The 26,533-nt window shown below is 38.8% G+C and overlaps 1 protein-coding gene across 6 annotated transcripts in view; it reads right to left on the minus strand.

Moving 5' to 3' along the window:
- Positions 1–26,533, minus strand: part of SCLT1 (sodium channel and clathrin linker 1) — a 44,355-nt gene that overhangs the window by 12,382 nt on the left and 5,440 nt on the right. For 3 of the 6 annotated variants that reach the window (XM_079989442.1, XM_079989443.1, XM_079989441.1), the window contains exons 3-17: positions 26,072–26,139; positions 23,990–24,042; positions 22,543–22,612; positions 22,112–22,167; positions 20,063–20,198; positions 19,224–19,346; positions 18,107–18,172; positions 15,594–15,664; positions 12,776–12,866; positions 12,556–12,647; positions 9,933–10,110; positions 8,961–9,059; positions 8,140–8,211; positions 5,766–5,840; positions 2,278–2,423 (exon numbers count right to left, since the gene is read on the minus strand). In XM_079989442.1, the coding sequence (XP_079845568.1) occupies positions 2,278–2,423; positions 5,766–5,840; positions 8,140–8,211; positions 8,961–9,059; positions 9,933–10,110; positions 12,556–12,647; positions 12,776–12,866; positions 15,594–15,664; positions 18,107–18,172; positions 19,224–19,346; positions 20,063–20,198; positions 22,112–22,167; positions 22,543–22,612; positions 23,990–24,042; positions 26,072–26,139 (1,396 nt within the window). Of the gene's footprint in view, positions 1–2,277; positions 2,424–5,765; positions 5,841–8,139; positions 8,212–8,960; positions 9,060–9,932; positions 10,111–12,555; positions 12,648–12,775; positions 12,867–15,593; positions 15,665–18,106; positions 18,173–19,223; positions 19,347–20,062; positions 20,199–22,111; positions 22,168–22,542; positions 22,613–23,989; positions 24,054–26,071; positions 26,140–26,533 lie in introns of those variants that run through there. The other 3 variants (XM_079989444.1, XM_079989445.1, XM_079989446.1) reach the window with 3 other exon arrangements.

Here is a 26,533-nt window from a genome sequence, read left to right on the forward strand (position 1 = left end):
TTTTTTTTGTATGGAGCCTCTCTGCTTAGAAGGACTTCCCTGTATATTTCAGTTATTATATAGGAAGCTGTGGACATGCCTTGAAACATTCTCAGGGCTTTGAATGAGAGCAAATATGAAACACAGCTAGACAATCTTGGAACAGATTACATGAATAATTTTTTTCCACCAAATAAGCTTACAGCTGAGATCATTCTTGTTGACCTTTCAAGGTTTCATAAGGTGGCAACAACAATGAGTGTCTCTTCCATTGCAGCCCTCTTCTTCTGGAAATCACCTGCCCCAATATTGGTTCAAATATTGCTTTAAAGCTGCAGTCTTAGAGACACCTTCCTGGGAATAACTCCCACTGAGTACAGTATGACTTACTTCTGTGTAAACATTCAGAGGGTTGCACTGGACATTATTTAGCTTCGTAACATTTCAGAAGACTATGGGAGGGTATTGAACTTCATGGTGTACTATTTTAAATATGAGCCTTTTCATCTTCACTGTGATGTGTTTTTTGAATGCTATTAGAGTAAGTGATAGTATTTTTTCAATGGATGTACTTTACTATAATATAGGGAGGATAATTTGATTAAACTTGATATTAGTTGAAGAAACTCAAACTGTGTAGGCAAATAAAATTATTTCTGCAGTTTTGCAGCTACAACAAAAGTTATCCTAGTTAGCTTCAAGCCTAGCCTAAGGGATATGAATATATTACCCCGAAAAAAGCCTTTACCAAGTTACAAAAAAGAAGTACCTTCTGTTTTCTATAGTCACAGTGCTGCAGGGCTTCCCTCACAGAGCATAAGTTATAGTGAAACCCCTGTAACAATGTGACTCTTTTCTATTCAGTTGTAATGGGGGGAAATGCTTTGCAATTCCTTCCTTCTTAGCTGATCTGAAGCATGATGCTGTCAGCAGCAATAACATTCTAAGAGAAATGTACTCTTCTAATAAGCATTCAACACTTGTACACACACACCGTGGCAGGTTCTGTGTGGTCAGAAATAGGTTGGCTTCAACAGCATCCATGACAGCAATATATGTATTTCCTTAAATTTGTGTCTCGAGAAAGTTTATCTAAGGCTTCTGTTTCTGAGAGATTATATAAGGCTGGTTCTACCTGCTGTATGAAGCCATACAACATGACTGGCTTCAAACTTTTGAGTATTTCCTTTTGTTGTTTTCATTTACTAGCACCACTTTTATATTGCATGCTCATTATCATTTTCAGAAAAAGTCAAAATTAGAATCCTTACTTGTTCAAAAAGCACACACTATAATGATAGGCAGTGATCTGAACTCTTGTATTGCTTCATAGCTGACTTTAATGCCTCCATTAACTTTACTAACAATAAGTACGCACTTGTGTAACTGTTATACAGTCAGACTCATAAATTACGTGTTTCATGTTTCTAAGCAACTGGGCCTAGATAGTAAAATCTGCCTGTTTTTATTTTAAAAATTGGAAAGAGACTGAGTGCCCACAGATTATGGGACCCTGGGCTGCAGTCTGTATGTAAATCTGGCACTGATGAGAAGGAAGAAACCGATGTGAGCATCATGTTTCTTAGGGTGGCCATACGTCCGGGAAAAGCCAGACCTGTCCTTTTGGGGGGGCCAACATGCCCATCTGTGCGGATTTTTACATTTTAAAGGAAATATCTGGGTTTTGGGGCTTAGACTGCTCTGTATGCTCCAGTCACTGCCAGCCCAAGCTGGTGAAAGAGACGCATGGGAGCTGTGGTGGCAGTCCTGTGTGCTTATTGCCACGGCTCAGGCTGTCCTCTTTTTTGCTCTTCAAGATATGGCAACCCTATCTAAGTTTCTGCTCTTCCTCCTTCCCCTCCAGTACGACAGAGATTAGTTGCACTTTCCATAAAACCTGACTTGTTATGCATGATACAGAGATCATAGTTTAAAATGAACTCTAGTTCAGTTTCATAACCCATGGTTTGCAGCTGGTTTGTTTAGAAACTGGCCAAACCTTTCTTGAAACCACAATTTCTGGTTTGCACATGATAAGCCAGGTTTCAAGGAAAGTGAAATTGTGCCAAAATCCTCTTCCTGGCTGCCTGAGAGAAAGGGCAGAGCATGCAACCCCAAGATTCCCAGCAGCTCATTCATGCTTGTGCATGTGATGTTAAACCAGGGTTTACCATAACATGAAAACATGGACAATGGATATAAAAACAAATGACAAAAGTTTCAATTCAAGGGACTTTCCAGTGAAGTATTACTGAATGAACGTCAGTACTTGTTTATAAGTAAATAGTGATTACTTACTTCATTTCAAGTTGCTTAATTTTGTTTTGTGCTGTTTGTAGACTTCGTTGCAAATCATCTTTGGCTAGTTCAGCAATGAGACACCTTTGGTAAAGCTCTTCTAGTTTTCTAGAATCGCCTTCATTTCCTCTACCTTCACGGTACACCTGATTGAAGTGTTTAAAAAAGAAAATTCAGGTAGATCCTTGTAACAACAACCACGCCACTGGTGTTACACAATCAACCACTTTATAGTTCATAGTTTAAATTTCAAGATAATGGAATTTCATTTCTACGATGACTATCCTTTTCCAATGCAAATCATCCCAATACCTATTCTGTTATCTTTCTGGCTTTAGACAAGAGGATTACAGTGGTACCTCGGGTTACATATGCTTCAAGTTACATATGCTTCAGGTTACAGACTCCACTAACCCAGAAATAGTACCTCAGGTTAAGAACTTTGCTTCAGGATGAGAACAGAAATCGTGCTCCGGCGGCGCAGCGGCAGCAGGAGGCCCCATTAGCTAAAGTGGTGCTTCAGGTTAAGAACAGTTTCAGGTTAAGACCGGACCTCCGGAATGAATTAAGTACTTAACCCGAGGTACCGCTGTACTTTCCCCAAGCTTTTCATAGACTTTTTAATGTATTAATTTGATTATAATTATTAGTATGGTTGACTCGGTTAGGATATGTGAACTGCTTTTGATTGCTTTTAGCCCATTTTGAGCCCATTATCTGCTGCTGTTGGTTTTGTACTGATATTTATTTCTTACAATTTATTATATCCCAACTTTTAGGATACAAATCCTTGCAAGATGGCTTACAAGAAACATTAAAACAAATAAAGCTCTTCAGCAAATATCAATATACAATATATATATTATATATTGGCTGGGGAAAGCCAGCCAGATTGGGCAGGGTATTATTGTTTTTATTGTTACTGAAAGGCATGAGGATCCTTTGCCCAGGGAAGCTGGTGGTAGGACCTGGTGGGGAGTAGATACCTCAGCTGGAACAGACTGAGGTGGTTTCCTGCTTCCCTCTCTCTCCTGGAATTATATTTTTGTTAAAGTGGATTTTACCTTCTTGTGATCTGCCTTGAATACTACTGTGCAGCAGAAAGGCAGCATAACAGACTTTAAATAAATTGTGTGAACTGCTTACCTGTAACCCTCATCTCATCAATCTGTATAATTTTTTGCTCATACTCCTTTAAGGTTAGTTGCATTTTTCACCTAGTCTTTTAAATGGGGGTTTTCTAGAAGACAAATTATAGAGAAATGCTCTTTCACAGAAAACAGCTTCTGTAGTCAGAGTAATTACTTTCCTTACAGAAACAGCTTATTGCAAGAAACAGGATGATGAATCCATGGAATCTGCTCTGCATATAGAAATCTTATATCACATAGCTAAATCTTGCACTTGGGCCTTGCACATGGAAATTCATGTGGCATTTTTCTTTCATTCACTGCCCTCTGGACTGTGGTCATTTTTATTTTTGTAATTCACTGTTAAGTTAATCTTAAAAATGCTGTATGAAAGTTGCAGCAAGAAAAACAGAGCTTGGATAAAAGCGATTTTTGGCAACAGATTATAAGGTAAAGGTAAAGGTACCCCTGCCCGTACGGGCCAGTCTTGACAGACTCTGGGGTTGTGCGCCCATCTCACTTAAGAGGCCAGGGGCCAGCGCTGTCCGGAGACACTTCCGGGTCACGTGGCAAGCGTGACATCGCTGCTCTGGCCAGAGCCAGAGCAGCACACGGAAACGCCGTTTACCTTCCCGCTGGTAAGCGGTCCCTATTTATCTACTTGCACCCGGAGGTGCTTTCGAACTGCTAGGTTGGCAGGCGCTGGGACCGAGCAGCGGGAGCGCACCCCGCCGCAGGGATTCGAACCGCCGACCTTTCGATCGGCAAGCCCTAGGCGCTGAGGCTTTAACCCACAGCGCCACCTGCGTCCCATCTTATACCCATCTTCTAATTCTTCAATACTTTTTTCACCATTTCATTGGGTTTTTAGTTAAACAAAGGATACTGTCACTGGGTGGTTCATGTTGTTTTACTATGAGTAATGACATATAAAAGCTACTGGTATCTCATCTATTTGCTCATCAACTCTAGTCTGAGTTTCCAAGTGATGGTATACTGCTGAGGCTAATGTGAGGTTGAATGTTCCCAATTCAAAACTGAGCTCTGCCTTGAATTCACAATTTCTAAGCCCCAGCACCCCACTCCATATCTGAGATATAGGAATAATATAACATACTAAAGCAACAACACTTTAGTGGAGCAATTCTTATTGAACTCAATGGGGCTTACTTCAGATACATAGGGTAAGGATTGTGCTCTGGGTTGTTGTAAGGATTCTATGATATTGGGCCAGTTCAGACATCATAAAACATGGTTTATCATGATGAGAATGAGCCACATTAAGCCTCTATGCATTCCACCCTTCCCTTTCCTCCTCCACTTTGAGAAGGAGGTAAGTTTTCACTTCCATTATCGACTAACCACACTTCTAAAGTGGACTCTAATCTGTAATGAATCTTAAATATTGTTTCTGAAAACAAATCAGCTTCTTAACCCATGATTTCAAGTTGTTTAGATTAACAGATCACAGTTATGATTCATCACAGTTTGTAGTATATGGACGAAATGAAACTATTCCTTATAAACAACAGATGTGTTTGCTTCTGATATCCCCATAGAAATGCCAGAAGAATAGAAACGAAGAAGCAAGAGCCCAAAGCTTGCTATGGCTTGATGCTGTCATTTTAAACCATGGTTCATCGTGACTGAATCTCAACACTTATTTCCATGGATCCCAATACAGAACGGTGCCCTGAACATTTCTGCAGTTCAAATGAAATCCACCATAAGCATGAAAGTAACTGGGGGCAGGGATAATGCTTGATACTAAGACACATGTTCTGTATTCTCTCCAGAATGCATTCTTGTTGTACTTTAACCCCCTCCGACTACCAATTATCTTCCCTAATTCTGTTACGCATTCCAGGCACACAATAAATTCCATGATGCAACCTTGATCAAATTTGCTCTGCATTCTTGAGATACACATTCTATATTGTGCAGCCTCATAACATCAAGCCACATGAAACAATCCAAATTCTGGAGAAAATCTGTTTCCAATCTCTGGACTGGCACAACTTACATCTCCTCCCAATTTCTCAGGGATATCTGGAGAATCCTTTTCTGACAGACAATGGCCTACACATTAACTTATTATCTCCAGAGACAGCTGACCTATATCTTTATAAGCTAACCAAAGAACTATGCTATGGGTCAGCCAATGTAGATGCAGCAGACATTCCTACCTCAACAATAACTTCATATTTACCTCAAAAAGGTTCCAATGTTTTGTCCTCTGTCTATTGTATCCCACATGTAAATATTAGAATTTTCAAGAAATATAATCTTAGGTATTGGCATACAGATAATCATAGTACATACTAATACATGAAAACTACTATGGTAACAGTTTTTCACCTTCTCTAGCTCTTCTTCCACAGTTTGCCTTTCTCTAGCACTCCGCTCAATTTGGATCTGCTTCTCTTCACATTCCTACCAAAGAAGCAAAAGGCAAGCATTAGGGAGAAAAAGGAGCAAACCATATACACGTGTAACTCTACTTGGCAAACAATGCCAGGGTTGAGTCATCTAGCACCTGGTATGTGGAGTAAGCACAAACATCACTCATTTTAAGCTTTCTTTAAGTCTTCTCTGTCTTGCATTTTCTCTACCTATAAAACAAGTCACATATATACTAGTAGTTTAATCTTAATCAGGTTCTTGTGTTGGGACAATAGTTTTTGAAATATTTATAGCACTTGTAGCAAATTAACATACAAGTAGCTTGTCATATAATTATGATTTTGTTTTCTCTAACACACACTCAGAAAGTCATGACTGGAACTCACAATGTATCATTGCTTCTAAAAGAGGAAGGAAGAGTTCAGAACCACAATGACAGTGTAGTATTTTGACATCCTCATTGATTTCCCTTTTTAGAATATAGGTATGCCATATAACATACTTGAATATAACCCCTTGCAGAGAAGAATGACAGGTGCACAAGACTGCTTTCACAAATTATGAAAAGTTTATTTTTTGCATTTCTTATATTTGTAGATTGAAAGAGTAAGCTACATTGTCTATTGTATATATGCAACTTTAAAATGCTTCCTTCATTTCCACTGCTCTTCATCTGAAACTGACCATTAATAACCACCACTCCTTTTATAGCCAAACTTCTGAGAGGTAAGTGCAGTTGCCTATGCAGTGAAAATGATGTCATCCCTACACAACTGTGAGGTATCAACAGAGTTGGGCAAACTTGAAACGACAAAGAAATAGTTAGAAAAAAAGTCCTAAGGGGGAGAGGAACCTCAAACCAGCCCAAATGAAGAATGGGCAGACTCAGTGGCCTTTAATGCTGGTTAAAAGGTGGAAAGGAAAACCCTAAAACCTAGGTGGGAGAATGAAATCAGGAAATGTGGAGGAGGGCATAGCTGACTGACTAACACTGAACAAAAGCATTCTACATGACATTTTGTTAGCGGATGCTGAAAATAGTACAGCAAAGGTGTCTGTATAATATCAATGGGCAGGGAGTTCCAAAGTGTAGGTGTTGCCATGTCAAAGGATTAATTCCTTGCAAGTGTGGAAAGAATGTTATATGGCACTGTAAAAGTGCCAGTTCCACAGACTGAAGCAGTCTAGTGAACATGTACCTCTATGATATTCTGGAACACTTTAAAATATGTGAGAACTGCTGTTGTAAGTTTTTATTATAATGGTTTCATCTTTTCCTGCTGGCTTTATTTTTTATGGTTGTTGGTAGTCTTTTTTTGGTTACTAGAAGCAATCTAGAGAATACTTTATCATCAGGTGTCATACTAATGTATTAAGTAGGTAAGAAAATAAGCAAAATAAAATACAATGCTAGAACAAAAAAACTGAAAGGGATGGGGGGATATTCCACAAAAAAATAAAATTTTTGAATGATGAAGTCTGGAAATGAGTTTAGTTGGAGGGAGGATGGGGGCAAAGGGAGAATTAAGCATTTTCCCTCACTCCTTTATCTCTTTTTATCCCTTAAATGACTCTTTCTGTCGTGTTCCCCTGTTGAACCCCTAATCCCTGTTTACCTCAGAATCCCCAGTCAGGGAGACACCTATATTTTAACATGACCTTGCATCCAAGTACAGTTATAGTTTCTCTGCCCCCACCACAAACAACACTCCTTTTATCTTTTTCATCTTTTGCTGAACCTCCTCAAAAGCACAAGTAGAAGCTCTGATGAGCAGAGAGAACCCTCATTTTACCTTTTTCCTCAAAAATCTTTACTACCATGTGAATAATGAGAGCTTGCATGAAAACTTGATAACAAAATAAAATGTTCACATATGTAGTACTTTGATAAGAATACACCAAAATCCTCAAATATTGTTGAGACTTTAAGACTTGTTCTAGCATTTTGAAAAAGATAAAAGTTCTGCACCATTTAGTCAGATTCAGAAACAAAAGCATAAATGGTGATCAACTACTACCATTGCTGAATTTTTTTAATGAAGACTCTGATGTTTCATTTTAATAATAATTTGACAGCAATCCAGTCAAAAACAAAAGCACTTTTAAGCTTAATTTATTTCAGTGGGATCTGAGCTGCTTTCCCATCACTATTGATGAAATCCATGGTATATATGCTATGCACAACTGTGGCTGAATTTTGCTTTTAGAATTTTCCTTCTCCCAATGTATGTGACACAGCAGGAAGATTGAATTCATGATACAATTTACGTTTACCCCCAAAAAGTTTAAAGACAAGGAACAAGCAATTCCAGTACAACCTAAGACATACCTTCTGGAGTGCATCAATTTCTTCTGCTAATCGGGATATCTGAATATTGCACCTTTTCTTTTCATTTTCTACCTTTTAAAATATATATATATATGTATTGTTTAGTATGCAATAGTTAGTTTTTCCAGTCATACAATGCACCATTAGAATAAACAAGAAGAATTAAATTTAATTAAATTGCTGCTTGCTCATCTTGTCAACTGATTCCTGGCCTGATTACAATAACATAAATATAAATAAACAAGCTAGAACAATACAGTTAATCAAACATCCAGAGAAGATAAAACATATCACAATTAACATGCAAGATAGGCCCTGAACAGCTTAGGTCCATTCTATTTGAGAGCAAATCTCCTTTTGCACACTCCCACCTATTTACTGCCAACTCAAGGCTGGTCCTCTGCACTTGCCCCTATGACGTGTAACAACATTCCCCTAGAGATTATTGCAGGCAGCCACCTGGAGTATTGGTGTTCCACTGTTTGGTTAGAACACACCAATTTGTGGGGGTATGTCTGAGCACTGATTTTGAGTACTGGGTTTGTTTGAAATTATGGACATCTTAGTATTTGTGTATTTTAGCATTTTATTGTTTGTCTTTTGTTGTTTTATTGTATTGATTACTATTTTGGGGAGGGTTATTGTTTTGTTTGTTGCTATGCTATGTATTTTTTAAAAATGCTATGTGATCCTCAGATGAAGGGTGGTATATAAATTAAATTTAATTAATTAAATAAATTCTTCCCATAAATTGCTTTGCAGTTTTATATGGAAGACTTTCTATAAATGTTTTCTCCAATAAAGTTTTAAGCACAACTCACTTCCTTTCTAGTACTTGAAGCAGCATCTTGAAGCAGATGAGAAAATGCTTCCTTCATATTTTCAATCTCCTCTTCTTTTTGTTTTGCACATATCATTGCCTAAATGGGAAATGAAATGAATAGTCCTTAAAAAACTAAGTGTATTTCCTGTTGAGGACAACCAGGTAACAATTCAAAAAATTAAACAGTTACAAGACCATGGTGTTCTAGTGAACAGAAAATTAACGAACTCTAAAATGCACTTTTCCAATGAGTTTTAGTATATTTCATATTTCTACTTGTGCGTCACTCCTAAGTTAACTGTATACTATGGATTTTTTACACCATGAGCTAACTTTTGGATTTCTCATATAGTGACAACACAAAGAGAGAGTTCCACATACACTTAGATTGTAAGAAAAAATGAATTTGGCATACCTGAATTTTCAGGCTACCGTATTTTTCGCCCTATAGGACGCACGTAGATTTTTTTCGGGGGGGGGGGAAATAAAGGAAAAAAATTATATTTCCCAGCCCCCAGAACGGGTCCCAGAGCGATGCCGAAGCTGCGCACAGCTTTGGCTTTGCTCTGGGAGCTTGCGGGGCTGGGGGCGGGGGAAGCCCGAGCTTCCCCGACCCCAGCCCCCAGAACAGGAGCCAGAGCGATGCCGAAGCACTTCTGAAATGCGTACTGTGTCTGGTGGAAGTCACTTTTCCTGAAAGTGCATGATGAAGACTGTAAAAAATGATAATATTACAAAAGACACAATTTGCATTATAATGCTTAAAGTGTGTGACTACTGGTCAGAAATATTTACATTATTCAGACATAATTGAACGTGTGAGGTGGCTTTAAGAAGGCCCCTTTTTGAACAGGTGGCTGTTCAAAATTGTAGCCTCTCACTCATGTTCTGGTTTATTCCAGCTATGTCAGAAAAAGAACCAGAATGAATATTCAGATATGGAGAATTGGTCCCTTGGTGCTTTGTTTACCTGACTCTTTTGCAGATTAGCTTCTTCTAAGAGTTGGATGTTCTTACAAGCCTCTTCCATAGCATCATTCTTCTCCCTTTCTATAACAGTGCACTTCACAGTCAGCTCTTGGATTTGTTTTTCTAGGTTTGTTTTTTCTGTTCTTAGCTCTTTTAAATCTGCGGCAGCTACACAAAGCCTGCATATCAGAACAAGGACCACTTAACTGATTGAAGCTAAATCTAGGATTGAAACTACATTCAACTGTCAGCTCTTGTAATCTAGAGAGGACAAGGTTATATGAATTTTCATTTGCCACATTTCACTATCTTGAAGTGATTCTGAAGGTTAGTTTTCAGAAGTTCAGCAATTTTTCCTGGCAAAGTGACAAGGTCTTTCAAATTCAGATCTCATGACTGATATGTACATCTATGCAACCTTAACTATTGCTATAACAGCATGTGGAACTGCCCTTGATAATTCTTTCAAAAGATCGACAAGTCGAAGAAAGATGTCTGTAGACAAACACTGGCTTCCTTGGCCTGATAGCAAGATGAGCATCGCACCCCACAGTCGCTTTTGACTGGACTTAACCATCCAGGGGTCCTTTAACTTTAGTGGCCACAGAATTCTGACTGACTTGGGAGATGGGGCAGGGAATCCAGAAACTAAGGATGGGAGAGAGAATAGAACAGAGTATCCTGGAAATGGGAGTACTCCAAATTACAACATTTTGATGCACATCCCAGTTGTGGTTTTGTATTCTGGTTTGCTCACTGATGACATACAATCATTTGTTAATTTGAACTCATTTAAAATAATCCTCCAAACTATGGCCTAGAGGCTCTTTTCTGGTGGTTTGGAAGGCTACCTGAATTACGACAGCACCAAGCTTCCTGTGATGTCTTATATATAATGTAAGAAAGGCTTTATTCAGGAGTCCCACCAGAGATGTAGAAACAGCTTTTAATTCACCAATAAACATACTACTCAATTCTAAATGGAGGATAAAGGTAAAGGTAAGGGGACCCCTGACCATTAGGTCCAGTCGTGACCAACTCTGGGGTTGCGGCGCTCATCTCGCTTTATTGGCCGAGGGAGCCGGCGTACAGCTTCCGAGTCATGTGGCCAGCATGACTAAACCGCTTCTGGCGAACCAGAGCAGCGCACGGAAATGCTGTTTACCTTCCCGCCGGAGCGGTACCTATTTATCTATTTACACTTTGACGTGCTTTCGAACTGCTAGGTTGGAAGGAGCAGGGACCAAACAACGGGAGCTCACCCTGTCGCAGGGATTTGAACCGCCGACCTTCTAATCGGCAAGTCCTAGGCTCTGTGGTTTAACCCACAGTGCCACCTGTGTCCATTAAATGGATATTCCAAGCCTAATGCCCAGTGCCTGGTATAAATTAGTCCCATTCCTGAAGACCCAAGCCTGTACATGGAGATGCACTTATTAAGATAATTCTGCTTTTATTGACAGCAATTCCCAGCACATAAACCCTTTTCACACATTCAAATGGAAAAAGCAATTTGTCAATTTGTATGATGGAGCCAGCTAAGAGATGGCAACAACAACAAATGAAGGACAAAACTCTAAGAACCTATTAAGAATGACCTCCCAAGATCTGTATGATGTTGCTCTAGGATTAAAGCAACCATTACTATTCTATTGATTTAAATTCAACTTATTTCCACGCAAGTGTGCCTAGAAACACATCCACAACACCAGCTTAACACTCCCCTACAGTGACAAGCATCAGATTAAAAATTAAAATTTAGCATGTGGATTGCTTTGTGGATATAATCAGTGCATGCAAAAAGACAATACCTGGTATAAAATCCTGCATTTAGCAACCAGGGGTGCATGCATAATGAACTTTCTAGATTGGATCGGGATTTAGCATTGATTGCCTCTTTCAGTATGGACTGGAGCAATGCCATCTTCTCCTTTAGCAACTGGTGGTGAGTTTCTGTCAAATTCAACAGAACCAGCAATCTGGTTGACAGGTATGCATGAATTTGTGGACTAGATCTATAGTTTTTGCAATATAGCTTAAACCTTTCCAATACCTCTCTTTAACGCATCAAGTAGAAACAGAGATTAACTTCAGAGGCAATGTTCAAACATACACTTGCCACCAAGGAATGGAAGGAAAATAATCACAGGTGCCCATCCATGTTAAGAAGCATGTTCTACAGCAGTTCCCAAACTTTTGCAAGAATATTGTTGGATATAGTTTTATATTACCTACTCTAATACTCACACGCAGCCGTCCTCAATTTTGTGGCCTCCCAGTTGTTTTGGACTACACCTCCTATCAGCCCAAGTCAACAGTGAGGGATGATGGAAATTGAAGTCCAGAACACCAGAAGGCACTGGTTAGGAAAGGAGTAAACAACCCTTCTGTGAGAAGAAGACGCCGTCTACCAATGGAAGTGTACTTTTATATCCAATACATAGAAAAGTACAGTTAGTAACAAGCCTAGTTATAAGTCTGATAAGCTATATTCAATGAAACAACATATCTGTAATGGCTTAAGCAACAACGACAACAAAAAAGAATTTGAATTTCTCAGTGCTTCTCCTTATGGTCCAGAGAATCAAACAAACACACATTCCTTATATCAATTAATGTTCTACCTTTTCTCCAGTTCTTTTATGCTAGATTGCAACTGATGCAAGCGTTTGTCTGATGCTTCCTCTCTTTCCTGAGCAGCAAGCACCTCTTCTTCCTGGAAGCCACAGAAGTCATTCAGAAATTATTATCAGAGCTTCGCTTGAATTTTTTTAAAAAACAGGAGCCAACCAACCAAAGTCTGATTAATGCATTGTGTTTGAAATCAGAAGTAGCATGACATACCTTTCTATCTACCTGCGCCTGAAGATTCTCAATCAGTCTGGTCATTTCATCAACCTTAGCAGCTGCTGTTCTCAAGTCCAACTTGGATTGCCTACACGTAAAAATAAACACTCAATTTTTTTACTTTATTGTAAAAAAGTAGATTAGAGTTACTAATCAGAATTACTTATTTCATCTTAACTAAACTGTATAATCAAACAATGAAAACATTTACATTGGACCAATAAAAATGCATGTTTGTCTATTTTGTATCTCCTCCATCTGCTTTATCTGTAAATCAGTGGCAAGATTACTGCTAAAACTGCTTTCATGCAGCCAGGTCTCTATGTGGGTGCCAAACTGTCTGAAAGGAGCTGACCTCAGTGTCTCAATGAAAGCAGCATGGATCCAAAGATAACGTGGTATGTGTATGGAGATTTTTCAGATACTGAGCCCATACACGTTATAACAGCTGCAGTGCACAGAACGTACTCAAACTATGGCATTCACTTTCACAAATGTGGCCACCAACTCTGATGGCTTTACAAGGGGATAAGACAAATTAATGAAGGATAAATCTATCAGTGAAAGCTAGTCATGAGAGCTGTATACCACCCCAGGACCAAAAATCTTACGCCTCTTAAGGGTCATTGGGGAACAACAGCAAAAAAGAACTACTGCCCTCCAAGTCCTGCTTGTGGGCTTCCAAAAACCATCTAACTGGTCACTGTGGGAAAGGGTCAGATAAACCAGATAAAGCTTTGATCTGATCCAACAGGGCCCTTCTTATTTTCTTATGAAACTTCTGCGAAGCACTTTTCAGCAATAACACCATCTCTATATGAAATAAGACATACGCTCTAACAAAACTGTACAGGGAATTACGAAGTGAAGTAGACATTTCCATCAGCAGGTGCTACTGCAATCAGTGGCTTTCAGCAGATATTTACTGTTCACACCTGAATAATTAAAATATTTTCTCTACATATTTTACTCTGCGTTTAGGCCCAGCCCTGAGGCTAAGCCAATCTTGGTCACCCTGATAAACACCCTTTTCTAAGAGCAAGAGACTGCAGCCGTGTTCCTGCTTCTCTGTTGGAGGCTTTAGATACAATCTTTGTGGCTTTCAAGACCTTGGCTAGCTGCTGATTCATTACTGGGCCAAATTTAAGGTGTTATTAGAATATAAAGTCTTTAACAGCTCTGGACCAGCTTACTTCAAGTATCATCTTATCCATATATATCCATTTGACTTCTTTGATCTGTGGAACTGGCACTTTTAAAAGTATTCCTCACTTGTAAGGAACTGATATTTCAGTGTAGCAGCACCTACTCTCTGGAACTCCCTGCCCATTGATATTAGGCAAGCATCTTCATATCTACATAGGACTTAACAGAATCTGGTATGTAGGTACATATTTTCCTCAGAAGAGATCCCTCACCAGATGGTCCCAGGGAAGGTTAAAAAAAATCATAAAATCACAAAAAACAGAAATATGAGGGGGGAAACAGCAGCACAGAATAGCAGGACACAGCAATGCAGCAATAGGGAAAACATCCACTCAACCAGTCTACTACATTTGCTTACACAGCTACACTTCCACTTATAGCTAATAACTTTAATCTGATATGCAGTAAACTGCTATGTTTCTGTGCTTAGTTCTGTTGCATGGACAGGACCGTTACAGTGGTACTTGGGTTAGGAACTTAATTCATTCTGGAGGTCCGTTCTTAACCTGAAACTGTTCTTAACCTGAGGTACCACTTTAGCTAATGGGCCTCCCGCTGCCGCTGCACCGCCACCACACAATTTCTGTTCTCATCCTGAAGCAAAGTTCTTAACCTGAGGTACTATTTCTGGGTTAGTGAAGTCTGTAACCTGAAGCGTCTGTAACCCGAGGTACCACTGTACATTAAAGTATTTAAAATATTTATTCACACTCATCCACTGCTACTTATACAAAAAGAAGCCCCTAAGGCTGTGGCAATCAGTTATTTATGCAAGTATTTACTTGCTTCTTCATGGTGACGCAAAAAAAAAAAGGTAATAATCCCATTGTGCAAAATCCAGTGCTGCCATTCTGCTCATTAAATGGCTTTTGGTTCAGGAAAGGTACATGCTAATGTAAGAGAAGCGGACATGATTTTTGCTGATTTAGAATGAGTTTTCTGCCACTGGCACTCTAGCCTTCTCAGCGATTGTTTCCTCACCCTCAGTTCTGAAGAAAGCCACGGGGCTGCCTGGGCTCCATGCAATCGGAGAGGGCGCTTTGGAGCCAGACAGTAAACAGCCCTGGTTAACTCCGCATTCCAGCAGGCCACCAGCAAATCAGCTGAAAGGCCATCAACATGGGATAAAGCAACTCCTACCACTCTCTGGAAACCATTTGGATGCATTAAGTGGCGGGGGTGGACCATCCGAATTGGTCCCACCTCTCTGCAGAGGGGAAGGGCAGCAGAGAAGTCCAGTTGATTAAGAATCAAAAATATACCTACTATAGTTTAACCATAGTGGAATGGTACTTAGAATATGTGATTGCATAAGCAGAAGGCACTTTCACTATTCCCAGGCAAGGTCTTTATTTTCAGATTCCCCACTGCAACCCCTCAAAAGAGTTAGGGACAAGAAGGGATGCGTAGTGCATGGAGCGCACTGGACTAGAATTAATGAAATTTTCACTGAACAAAAACTTTTTGCTCATTCAAAAGTCGCCTCTGGATATGAACCACTGTCACATAGTTTGCTGTTTCTGTGACGTTAGATGGGTTTAATGAACAAGCTAGAACAAGCTACTAGGGCTCATGAAATAAAAGTAAGTTTCAGAAATCTCATTTATACCTCTGTTGCTTGCGTAGCTGGTCCAGTTCTACATTCTGTTCTGTTACAGTCTTCTTAAATACCTGATTAAGCTACAAGAATGGAAAATTCTTTTAATAGATTCCAAAGAACAAAAATTAATAATAATCAGTAAACATAGTATGATGGATATATTTTTCTTTGATACCAAGACCTGTAGCAGAAAGTTTTAAAAGTTCTGGTTACAGATATGTACTCCAAGAAGTAAGAATTTGCTTTTCAAAAAATTGCTCTTTGCTTACAGTTGACTCTAAAATGTTTAAGTCTTTCATAATTTCCCAACTTGACTGTCTTCTTCACAAGTTCTCCACTTTCCATTTAAACCTGTTAATTCTCTCTTAAATGTAGCTATTTATATCATTTGCCTTTTTTATTGTATTGTCAACTTACGGCATACTGCGTTTTCATATCATATATAAAACAACTTACTACCCTACGCAGTGTTCATGCTCTCTTTTACAAACACTAATCATTTTCACTACCCTCTAACAGAGTTGACACAAAAAGTGAAGAAGAGAAGTAGAGGAAACAGAAAATTGTAAATCATTATTTTGAATGATAATAAAAAAACTCTAGGGAATAAAAGGAAATAAGTGTGGTTTCACAGACAGAGGCTTGCTTCTTCATGGTGACGCAAATCTGACCTAATTTCCAGAGCAAGGGCCAATTATGTTATCCAACAAATAAATTAAAACAGATTAAAAATGAAGTAGTAAATATGGCATAGTCGTTAAAAAAATAAGGTAGGGTTTATAATATACACAGATAAGAAGTGCCTAGAATCTGCTTTGGAGCTATTTGCATTTGTTTTATATATTTCCCCCTTTTTATTTTATTTTTTTTTAAATGATATTTATTCAAGTTTAACAATAATAACATACACAAACAAAAAACAACAAAAAAACACGTATAATTTCCATCCTTATTTTCTTGAACCTAATTTCCTCGACCTCCTCATACCTCCCCCTTCTGTATTCTAATTTCATTATCTAATCAGCAAATCCATTCCCTTATTTCACAAAATCTTTAGTAATTCTGTTCTTTTTCCATAATCAACGCCCCTGAAAACCACAACATTTTAAACCCATGTCAATTCTAGTCTTCATTAATTTTTATAATATTTGTTAAGATAGTCTTTAAATTTCTTCCAGTCTTCTTCCACTGTCTCCTTCTCCTGGTCTCGGATTCTGCCAGTCATCTCTGCCAGTCCCATGTAGTCTGTCATCTTCATCTGCCATTCTTCCAGAGTGGGTAGATCTGATGTCTTCCAATACTTTGCAATAAGTATCCTTGCTGCTGTTGTAGCATACATAAATAACGTTCTGTCCTTCTTTAACACCACATGGCTAACCATACCCAGGAGAAAGGCCTCTGGTTTCTTCAAGAAGGTATATTTAAATACCTTTTTCATTTCATTATATATCATTTCCCAGAAAGCCTTAATCCTTGGGCATGTCCACCAGAGGTGAAAGAATGTACCTTCATTTTCTTTACATTTCCAACATTTGTTATCTGATAAGTGGTAAATTTTTGCAAGCTTGACTGGGGTCATGTACCACCTATAAATCATTTTCATAATATTCTCTCTCAAGGCGTTACATGCCGTAAATTTCATACCAGTGGTCCACAACCTTTCCCAGTCAGCAAACATAATGTTATGTCCAATATCTTGTGCCCACTTAATCATAACTGATTTAACCGTTTCATCCTGTGTATTCCATTTCAGCAGCAAGTTATACATTTTTGACAAGTTCTTAGTTTTGGATTCTAACAGCTCTGTTTCCAATTTTGACTTTTCCACCTGGAAACCAATTTTCCTATCCAGCTTATAAACCTCCATTATTTGATAATAATGTAACCAGTCTCGCACTTTATCTTTTAGATTCTCGAAGCTCTGCAATTTCCACTTGTTACCCTCCTGTTCTAGGATTTCACAATATTTTGGCCATTTAGACTCCATATTAAGTTTTTTCAATGCCTTTGCCTCCATTGGTGACAGCCACCTTGGAGTTTTGTTCTCCAACAAATCTTTATATTTAATCCAAACATTATACAATGCTTTGTTAGCCTTAACTTTATCATACCAAAGATATGCACGCCACCCAAAAAAGTTATCAAAACCTTCCAGATCTAAGATGTCTGTGTTCTCAAGAAGCAGCCAATCCTTTAACCAGCAAAAAGCTGCTGATTCATAGTAAAGTTTCAAATCTGGCAGGGCAAATCCCCCCCCTTTCCTTTGCATCAGTTAAAATCTTAAATTTTATTCTGGGCTTTTTGCCCTGCCAGATAAATTTAGAGATATCTTGCTGCCAACCCTTGAAACATTTCATCTTGTCCACAATTTGTAATGTTTGAAACAAAAACAACATTCTAGGCAATACATTCATCTTTATAGCTGCTATTCGACCTATATTTCCCCCTTTTTAATGGACATTCATATGAGATAGGCTACAACAGTTTCAAGATGTTATTATAATGTTCAGTGTTTCACTTACTGACTCTGTTTTTTCGTTGTTGAAATGCAGTTGCTTTGTTAGTTGCTGAAAGCTTGTCAATTGATCCTAAAAAGAAGATGCAGAGCATGTAATTATAATCTAAAGAATTTATCATCAACATAAAAATAAATGCTCAAGCTTAACATTTTAAACATTTAAATACTATTACTATATTGTATACATTACCACTGGCTGTTGTCCAGAATTCTCTCTTTGACGGTTAGCCAGATATTTCAAAAGAAATACACAGCGGCAGAAAAAGCAATAATGGTGTATTTCAGTCCCTATTGTTTTGTGTGTGTGAAAGAAATGGAAAAATGTACACACAAAGCACTCAGTCAATGCCAAGCTGTGGTTGAACATTCTGCAACCAGATGTGAGGTATTTGCACCAGAACCAATAGTTGCACGTGTGTGTGTGGTAGTAATGGGTCCTATGTATAAAAGCTGTGTAAGTTAAAGGGAGGTAACCCTGCAATTAACCCCTGAAAATCCATAGATGGGTTTCAAAATAAGGAGCTTTGAAGCCATAGTAAGTGTGCTCCTTTTCTAATATGCCTTATAGTTTTTAGACCTTCAGAATTCACCGATGTCACATTCTGAAGACAATCTCTGAAATCTCAAGGAAACGAGAAACAATCATGTTTTTGCTTTTACAAAAGCAATCCAAAAGTCAGTTAAGAACCAAATGAAGAGCTTATGGAAACAATAAAGAGCTGCTTTGCCAAAGGACAAAAGCTCTGCCCTCAGGACAGCACTTATGCCCCCCAAATCCTGACAGAAAAGTCGGCTGGAATAGACGCACCATTCACTGGATGGTCTGAAACAGGATGTTACATGGGATGGGCATGACCATGAACAAGTACCCAAAGCCTCCTAGTTTCCCGACATGTCAATGTATTGAGTCTGAATTTACACAAGCCACATAGCTGGCATGTCCCTCCAACTGGGACAAAGAGAACAAAATTCTATCTCCCCACTTCCCATCCCAGCCAGAAGGACCCGGTATGGCTTTGGTTGTGGCAGAGCAAGTACCATGGAGTCTCACCCCCACCATAAAAGAGGACTGAAGTTTTAATCAAATTTTAATACATAGCTATTACAATAAACTGGATTACCTTTTGTTTTTGACTTTCAGCAATATGAATCTGTGCTTCTGTCATGTGTGCATGATATATCTGCTGAAGTCGCTCCAACTCCTGTGATACTGTCTGCCAAAGTTCTACTGCATGTTCCTTTTCCTACAAAAATAAAAGCAAATATAGTATATGAGAAACTTTGTTTCTGCTTAGTGCTTATGATTCAGAAAACTGAAAGCGAGATTGTTATTTTTCTACAAAGCCACTGTGCATTATGCAGATACTGCAATATATTCCCACTTGCCTCCCAAAGCGATGGTACTTATTACTTACATGTTTCCTATATGCTATATATTTAAACAGTAGGCAATTCTATTCAATTGCAACCTAGCCGCAAAAAATGGAATTCAAATGTGAAGATTAATTAATTAATTAATTCCCACCTTTCCTCCAAGGGGTTCAAGGTGATATACACAGTTCTATTCTTGCCCATTTTACCCTCATAACAACACTGAAGTGGGTTAGGCTGAGAGTGAGCGAATGCCCCAAGGTCACCCAGTAAGCTTCACGGCTAAGTGGGGATTTGATCCCTGGTTCCGCAGGTCCTAATCCAACACTTCATTCAATACACCAGAACTTATTATATCATCTTCAACAGACCTTAGAGGTTCACAGATTACCAATAAGATAAAATCCTGAAATTAAAAGCAAGCTTAAAAATCCTGACAAAATTTTACTTTGAGAAGCGCATGCTACCTTCACCAAAAATAAAAACAAAGTAAAAGGAGGGGAAGGGCCAATTCTGAGGAAATATGCTTTAAAACTACATACAAAAGAGTCAAGGAACCAAGGCAGTCTAGACGTTTGAATCCACTCACTTTATTTGCTAGTTGTAACTGGTCTTGAAGGTTTCTTATTATATTTTCATCCATGAATGTACCATCCCCTGAGGTAGGACCAGCTTGTAGAGCCTCCAACTGCTTTTCAACAGCCTCTTTCAATTCTTCATGCAATCTAGGTTACAAATATATACACAAGCAATTTATTTTAAAATAGTAATCAAAACCAATTTGATGCAAATGAACCATCAGCTGGAAAATAAACACTTCTCAAGTTTATAACAATGTATTGAATTATTCTGGAAGCTATAAGCACACTGAAATCTTTTTACAGGATATACACAAGAGAAACAAACGCTAAGAGTGGTATCTGTAGATCCCTTATGACCATATCCTGGCACAGCACCACAGTGTTCCATGTGAACAGCAGGAATTTTCTGAGGAATTTAATAGTTCTTGCTGTGCAATGAAGAAACTGACAAGCTGAAGACAAGTGGCTGCTGCTGTGAAAAATTCTGCAAAGAGGACGTTAGAAACACATCCTATAGCCATAAGACACAATTTAAGTTTCTTGTGGAAAATCGTGGGAGGAATTCAATGTTGTGAAGAAATGCAGTATCTTCCCAGGGATGTCTCTCCTTGTTCTTGGTCTGTCCTTTAGGGATGTCTCTACTTCAAAAAATGAGACCCTTTCCCCTTCCCTTGCCAGATCTGATCTTTCATCAAGGCAATACTGGGCTCTTAGGGCCTCCAAAAACCAGGCTCTCTGTTGTTGCTGGAGGGACAAGAATGGGAAAAAAGACTGATTCCTACAGAAAAAGAAAGTACACTGCACCTAAAATTCAGCATGGAATTGTTACTTGAAAATTTGGAGGCCTGGGGTACTTTGAGAGGAAGGGCGGGATACACCTTTAATAATAAATAAATGTCACTAAGTTAACATACATCAAGTACTCCAGGTCCCCTAGGTAAACCTCTGACAAGCATATATTTTTGTTATGAAAGAAAAGAGTAAACAGTTGTGTATGAGCAGTATTGTAGATATGTGACCAGGGTTATAAATATACTAATAATATCCATATAATATTTTGCTTGCACTTAAGTATTTCTAAATAATAAGCTTGGTGGTTGAAAATGATACTAGCAATAGGAATGCTCACTCTGAAAATGCATCTGGCAGCATGAAATCAGGGTAGGAAGAGACACTGATAGCAAAAAGAGGAGAGGAGTGTTCAGATTGTAATCCTAGACACACTTACTTGAGAGCAAGTTTGATTAAAGTAAGTAGATCTAAGTCAGCTGCTAGGCACCGGTCGAGGCATTAAGCCTGCTTGCTCCTGCCCCATGAGGAGGGCCAGGTGACATCCACCACAGCTGGGATGACTCACATGAAGGGCCTGGCTAATGTCCAGAGTCACCACCATGTTCCCCTCATAGGCACGGTGCAGCTGGTGGTCCAGTTGCACCCCATCTGGACAGGGATAGTTATCTAACTTCTGTTATCTATGCTCTTGTAACCTCTAGGTTAGATTACTGCAATGCATTATACACAGGGCTGCCTCTGAAGATGGTTTGGAAGCTTCAGCTGGTGCAGAATTCAGCGGCCAGATTGCTCATCAGGACAAGACATATATACAACGCTTATACTGGCCTGACCGCACTGGCTGCCAATTAGTTTCCAGACTCAATGCAAAGTGCTGGTTTTGACCCATAAAGCCTTAAAAGGCTCAGGACTGCGGTACCTCAAGGACTGCTTCTCCCCATATGAACCAACCTGGACCCTGCACTCAAAATCTGAGCGACACAGTGACTTCCCACTTGTGGAATGCTCTCCCCAGGGAGGCCCGCCTGGCACCCTCGTTACGTATCTTTTTACACCACATTTCTCTTATGCCGGGCCTCTGGCTGATTAAACAATCTATGGCCTTTTAAACTGTGGAGGGGTTACTGTTTTTGTTTGCTACTATGTTATGTATTTTTGTGTCTATATATTGTAAACTGCCCTGTGATCTTTGGATGAAGGACAGTATAGAAATCTAAAAATAAATAAACAACAACAAAAAAAAACACGCCACTCAGTGCATCGACCTTTCATTTTCCTTGGTAACTTGTTCAAGTTTTAGTCGCAATTCCCTCATCTGCACCTAAAAAAAGCAATAAATAACAGTAAGCATTCATTTTTGAATAGGTGTCACAAAACTGTTAGATTAGACACACTAAAATTAAATCTCTCACACACCATGTAGATACACAAACATCAGTGACAAAACGGAATATAAAATACTTTTTGCTAGTTCAGCTACAGGAAAAAAATTATAACATTTTATAACTTAGAACAAAAACTGTTTTTAGTATTGACAATATTATTCATAATGGGTATTCAATTTATTCACTATTCAACTGGTCTACTCCAAGTAGATTTCAACTGCACATGCTACTATGTCTTAAAATTTGATCTTAATAAGCTTGTGTGAAGAGCAACAGAAAAACATTTGCACACTAGTGTGTATGATTCATACCTGACAGTACCTCAGCTGTTCATTCATTTCCTTCAGATGTCCATCATAATCAACAGCTAGAGGAGACAGTCTAACGTGGAAGTAAAAATATACAAAATAAAGACATTGGTAACACTGACTGAGCATTCAGTTAGTTTAAAGGAGATGATCTGTGGCTTGATACACAACACAATCCTTCCCATTTCCTCAGCAAAGTGCTTGTCAATAGAGGGGGATGAATCACACTGAGCCTTGTTTGGTGTAAAGAAAAATCTATTTTCATAAAGGGATGGCCTGCCTTTCAGTGGAAGCTCTACTGCATCCAAAATGGTAACCTTAGAAAAATTTATATCGAGTGAAAATTCCATGCAACATTCACACAAGTGTGCAAATAGATATAGGAGGAGTGAAAGGACTGGTCTACTGCCTATTCAAGAGCTTGGATACTCAGACTTGCTATGGTTTCCCACATTGTAATTCCTAAGGCATGAGACACTTGTGGCATTTTGACCCTGTTTAAGAGCCATGGGTTCTCCAAACACAGCTAATGGCATCACTACCATCAAGGAAAGCCAATTAACCTCAAGTTGCACAGCATGCTCCTAAACATGTTTATTCATGAGTATATTTCACCAAGTTCAACTGGACTTGCTTCTTGATATTGTGGGGATAACCAGCATGCTTAAGTCACAAATGGGTTAATACCATATGCTATCCTGCCAGGTTTAGCTAGAGGAAGCTAACCTTGGAAGGAAGCTAATAAAGCCTACTGTTGTACCCCAGTCAATCAGAGAAGCGCAAAGCCACTCTTGAGCTTCAAACCATTAATTTAGGACTTTCACCACAATAACTAAGCCATGTTTTACTGCTTCTGCAACTTTTCTGACAGATTTATTGAAAAGCACATGAACCTGACATTTGGAGGGTTTGTAAGTAATTTTTTAACTTACCAAACATGTGGCCTTTTCCTATGCTGGCGGAAGAGGGGAACTTTGGAAGGAATTCACAAGGACATATTTTAAAGGTCTAACAGCCTATATTTCCATGCTTTACTTTGCTGCATATTTTGTGACTTTAAATCTCTGCTGGGCTTCTCTCACCAAAGAGTACTTGCCCCAAACCTGGATCCTGGCATCCAATAATTCTCTCATTTCTATATACCATTTTTTCCTCTTTTGAACCAGTGCTAAAATGGGTCAGCACCAAATATTAATGAGGCATAACACAGTGTTGTTGTTTTTTTAAAAAGGTAAAGCACCATAGAGCACTATCAGTATACACAGAGACTTCCTTTCAAATACAGATCAAGCTGAGAAAGAAAAAAATACATTGTTTCCTTTTTTATTCTATATTTCCAAGCTTTAAAATAACATTTAAAAAGTGGCTGACAGAAAACAAACCAAATAATCAAACCACACTTGAAACACGGTAGTACTTTAAATTAATTATAACATAAAAAAACCTTTACCTTCGATTCATCAGTTCAGGCTCCATTTCATTGTTACCTCCTAAGGAATTCTTCTGAAATGAAACTATTTCCTTTTAATACTGTTACATATTACCACATATATTTAAAAAGTGAAGCATATTTAATTTTCTAAAATCTTCATGTTTTGGCCTATCCATTCCATATGCACTGATGTTTAATTCCATATTCTGCTTTTACATTAAAATGTTATGTGTCATTTCAGTTCTTCTGGAGATAAACACAATCTTTTTCCACAGCAGAAAGAAAGTCTCCATCTAAAATGACTAGTAGTGTTCCAAATGATGATTCACATACCACCTTATGATTAGAAACTAGAACAGGGTGAAATGTTATCATCTAAGCCCATGTAAACATATTAGTTTCTATAGTATTACAAATCTGTGGCACACCACTCACTATAAGTGAGAGCCAGCCTCTTGTTGTACTATGAATTTGTTTTGTTTTAGAAAAACTGTGGATTAGCAATTATTGTTGATCTATAAAGTTATAACCTGGAAGCATCAGTAAAGCTTTTAAATTTGTAGTAGCATCTGATCAATATATGGTTATTAAAAGGTCTTACTTTTCAGTATTTCCCCAGTCAACCTCAAAACAATTACAAAAAGGCCTTTTAGATTTTAGAAATATGATATAATATAATATGCATTATAATACACACATGTATATACACACTCACTACTTCACAAGGCAAAATACCATCTCAAGGCAGTTCATAAATAAAGTCATACAGCAATTTTGTATTACGTAAAATATTTATAAGCTACCTTTATGAATAAAAGTCATTAAAGGAGGCTTGCACAATAACAGAGAAACTACAATTCAGAGATCATGACAAGGTATGGTTTGGTCCAACTAAGACAATAAGGAAGGAATCAGGGTGGGTGAGGGGGATAAAAGGCTAAGAGAAGCAAGTGTATGAATCCAAAGCCCATTCATGTCTACTGTATGGATTCTGGTTTTTTAATCCACAATTCTGCAGATATGTATTTATGGGCAATATTCTAAAAAATAGTACTGTATAAAACAGTGGTTTTCAACCAGTGTGGCACGGCACCCTGGGGTGCCTTTAATGATGGTCAGGGGTGCCGTGGGCAACCCTAGCCTCCATCCCTCATTCCTTCCCTCCCTCCTCGTATGCCCTCTCGCATCTCTGCCCCCAAGTGTCTTGAATGGCTGTTCGTTGCAGCATGTCTGGTTACATGCTATGCAGGCAAATAGTGCCTCTGGGGCTGGCCAGGGGGGATGCTGGGTGCCAGAAGTTAAGGCAGCCTCAGAGTAAGCAAGCAACCAAGCGGGCAATAGAGCCCAGACAACCAGTTTGTCAAACCTTGTTGTTGGGAACGGGCAGACAAGTGAGAGGCCAGGCAGGCAGGCAGGTACCTTTTTTGTGCTTGCAGTGTGCAATGCCTGCCTGGGAGCTGAGTGCCTGGTGCTGAAGAAGAGCCTTTCCGCCATGCAGGCCCGGCAGCACCCACTGCTGTCTCCCAAGGTAAGGTGCTGGCCTCATTCAACTTTGGCCAGTCTCAGTTGGGTCACTAAGGTTGGGAGCATCCTCTTCCCAGACTCCTGTGGGGCACTGTGAGGAAGCATCTCTCTTTGGGGCAAGGGGTGGCAGCTCAGAGACGAGGAGAGACAGCATTGGTTGCCCATAGGACTCCCAAGGCGAGGGGAGAGGAAAGGAGGCTGAATGAACACTCCACAAGGGAGTATGTTCGAAAACGGGTGAGAGGCTGCCAGTTCTGCAGGCAAGGGATGACATAACTGGGCTCCTGAGCCCCACAGGGGTGCCGCAGAAAGAAGGTAGTTGGTCAAGGGAGCCGTGTGCTCAAAAAGGTTGAAAACTTCTGGTATAAAAAGTTCCTAAATAAAAAGAACTGGGTAGCTTCTAACTGCAAACAAAATTTTAAGCTCCTCCATGTTATAGTGTCAATAATATATGCAATAATATATGAAAACTTGGATTTGTAGAGAGGTCTAAAAAATAGTAACCTTTACAACATCTTTCTACAGCGCATCATTTTGGTGGCTTACTGCAATGTAAACACCAGGAAATAAATTTACCTGTTCAAAGGTAGTTCTTGTTGGATTCTCTGTCTGAAGTTGCTGGGGCACATCATTTAGCCTTTGATCTGAAACAAATGAATCCCTTAATTTGCAGGACTGATAGTTTACGTTATGAAATTCAACTAGAAATATTCTCTCCTAACACATTTGCTTCCAGACCTTATGAAGACAACATTTATTTTGACAACATATAACTTAAGATGCAATATAGTTTATAGATCACAGTTTTTATCACTTTTCACTGTGAATTCCCTTTCCTTTATTATTATAAAAGAATGCACCTTTTCAAAAAACCTTTAGACAGGAATTCAATAAAGAAAAGTTTATTGCAATCCATACATACTTATTTGAGAGTAAGTTTTATGAAACACAGTGGACCACTTCCAACTAATAATGCATTGGCTTGCACAGTAAGTAGTTTTGTTCACCAAATTTTATTTACCAACATGTTTGTTGAAT

The sequence above is a fragment of the Podarcis cretensis genome, assembly GCF_951804945.1.
Source record: "Podarcis cretensis genome assembly, chromosome: 9".
Classification (NCBI taxonomy): domain Eukaryota; kingdom Metazoa; phylum Chordata; class Lepidosauria; order Squamata; family Lacertidae; genus Podarcis; species Podarcis cretensis.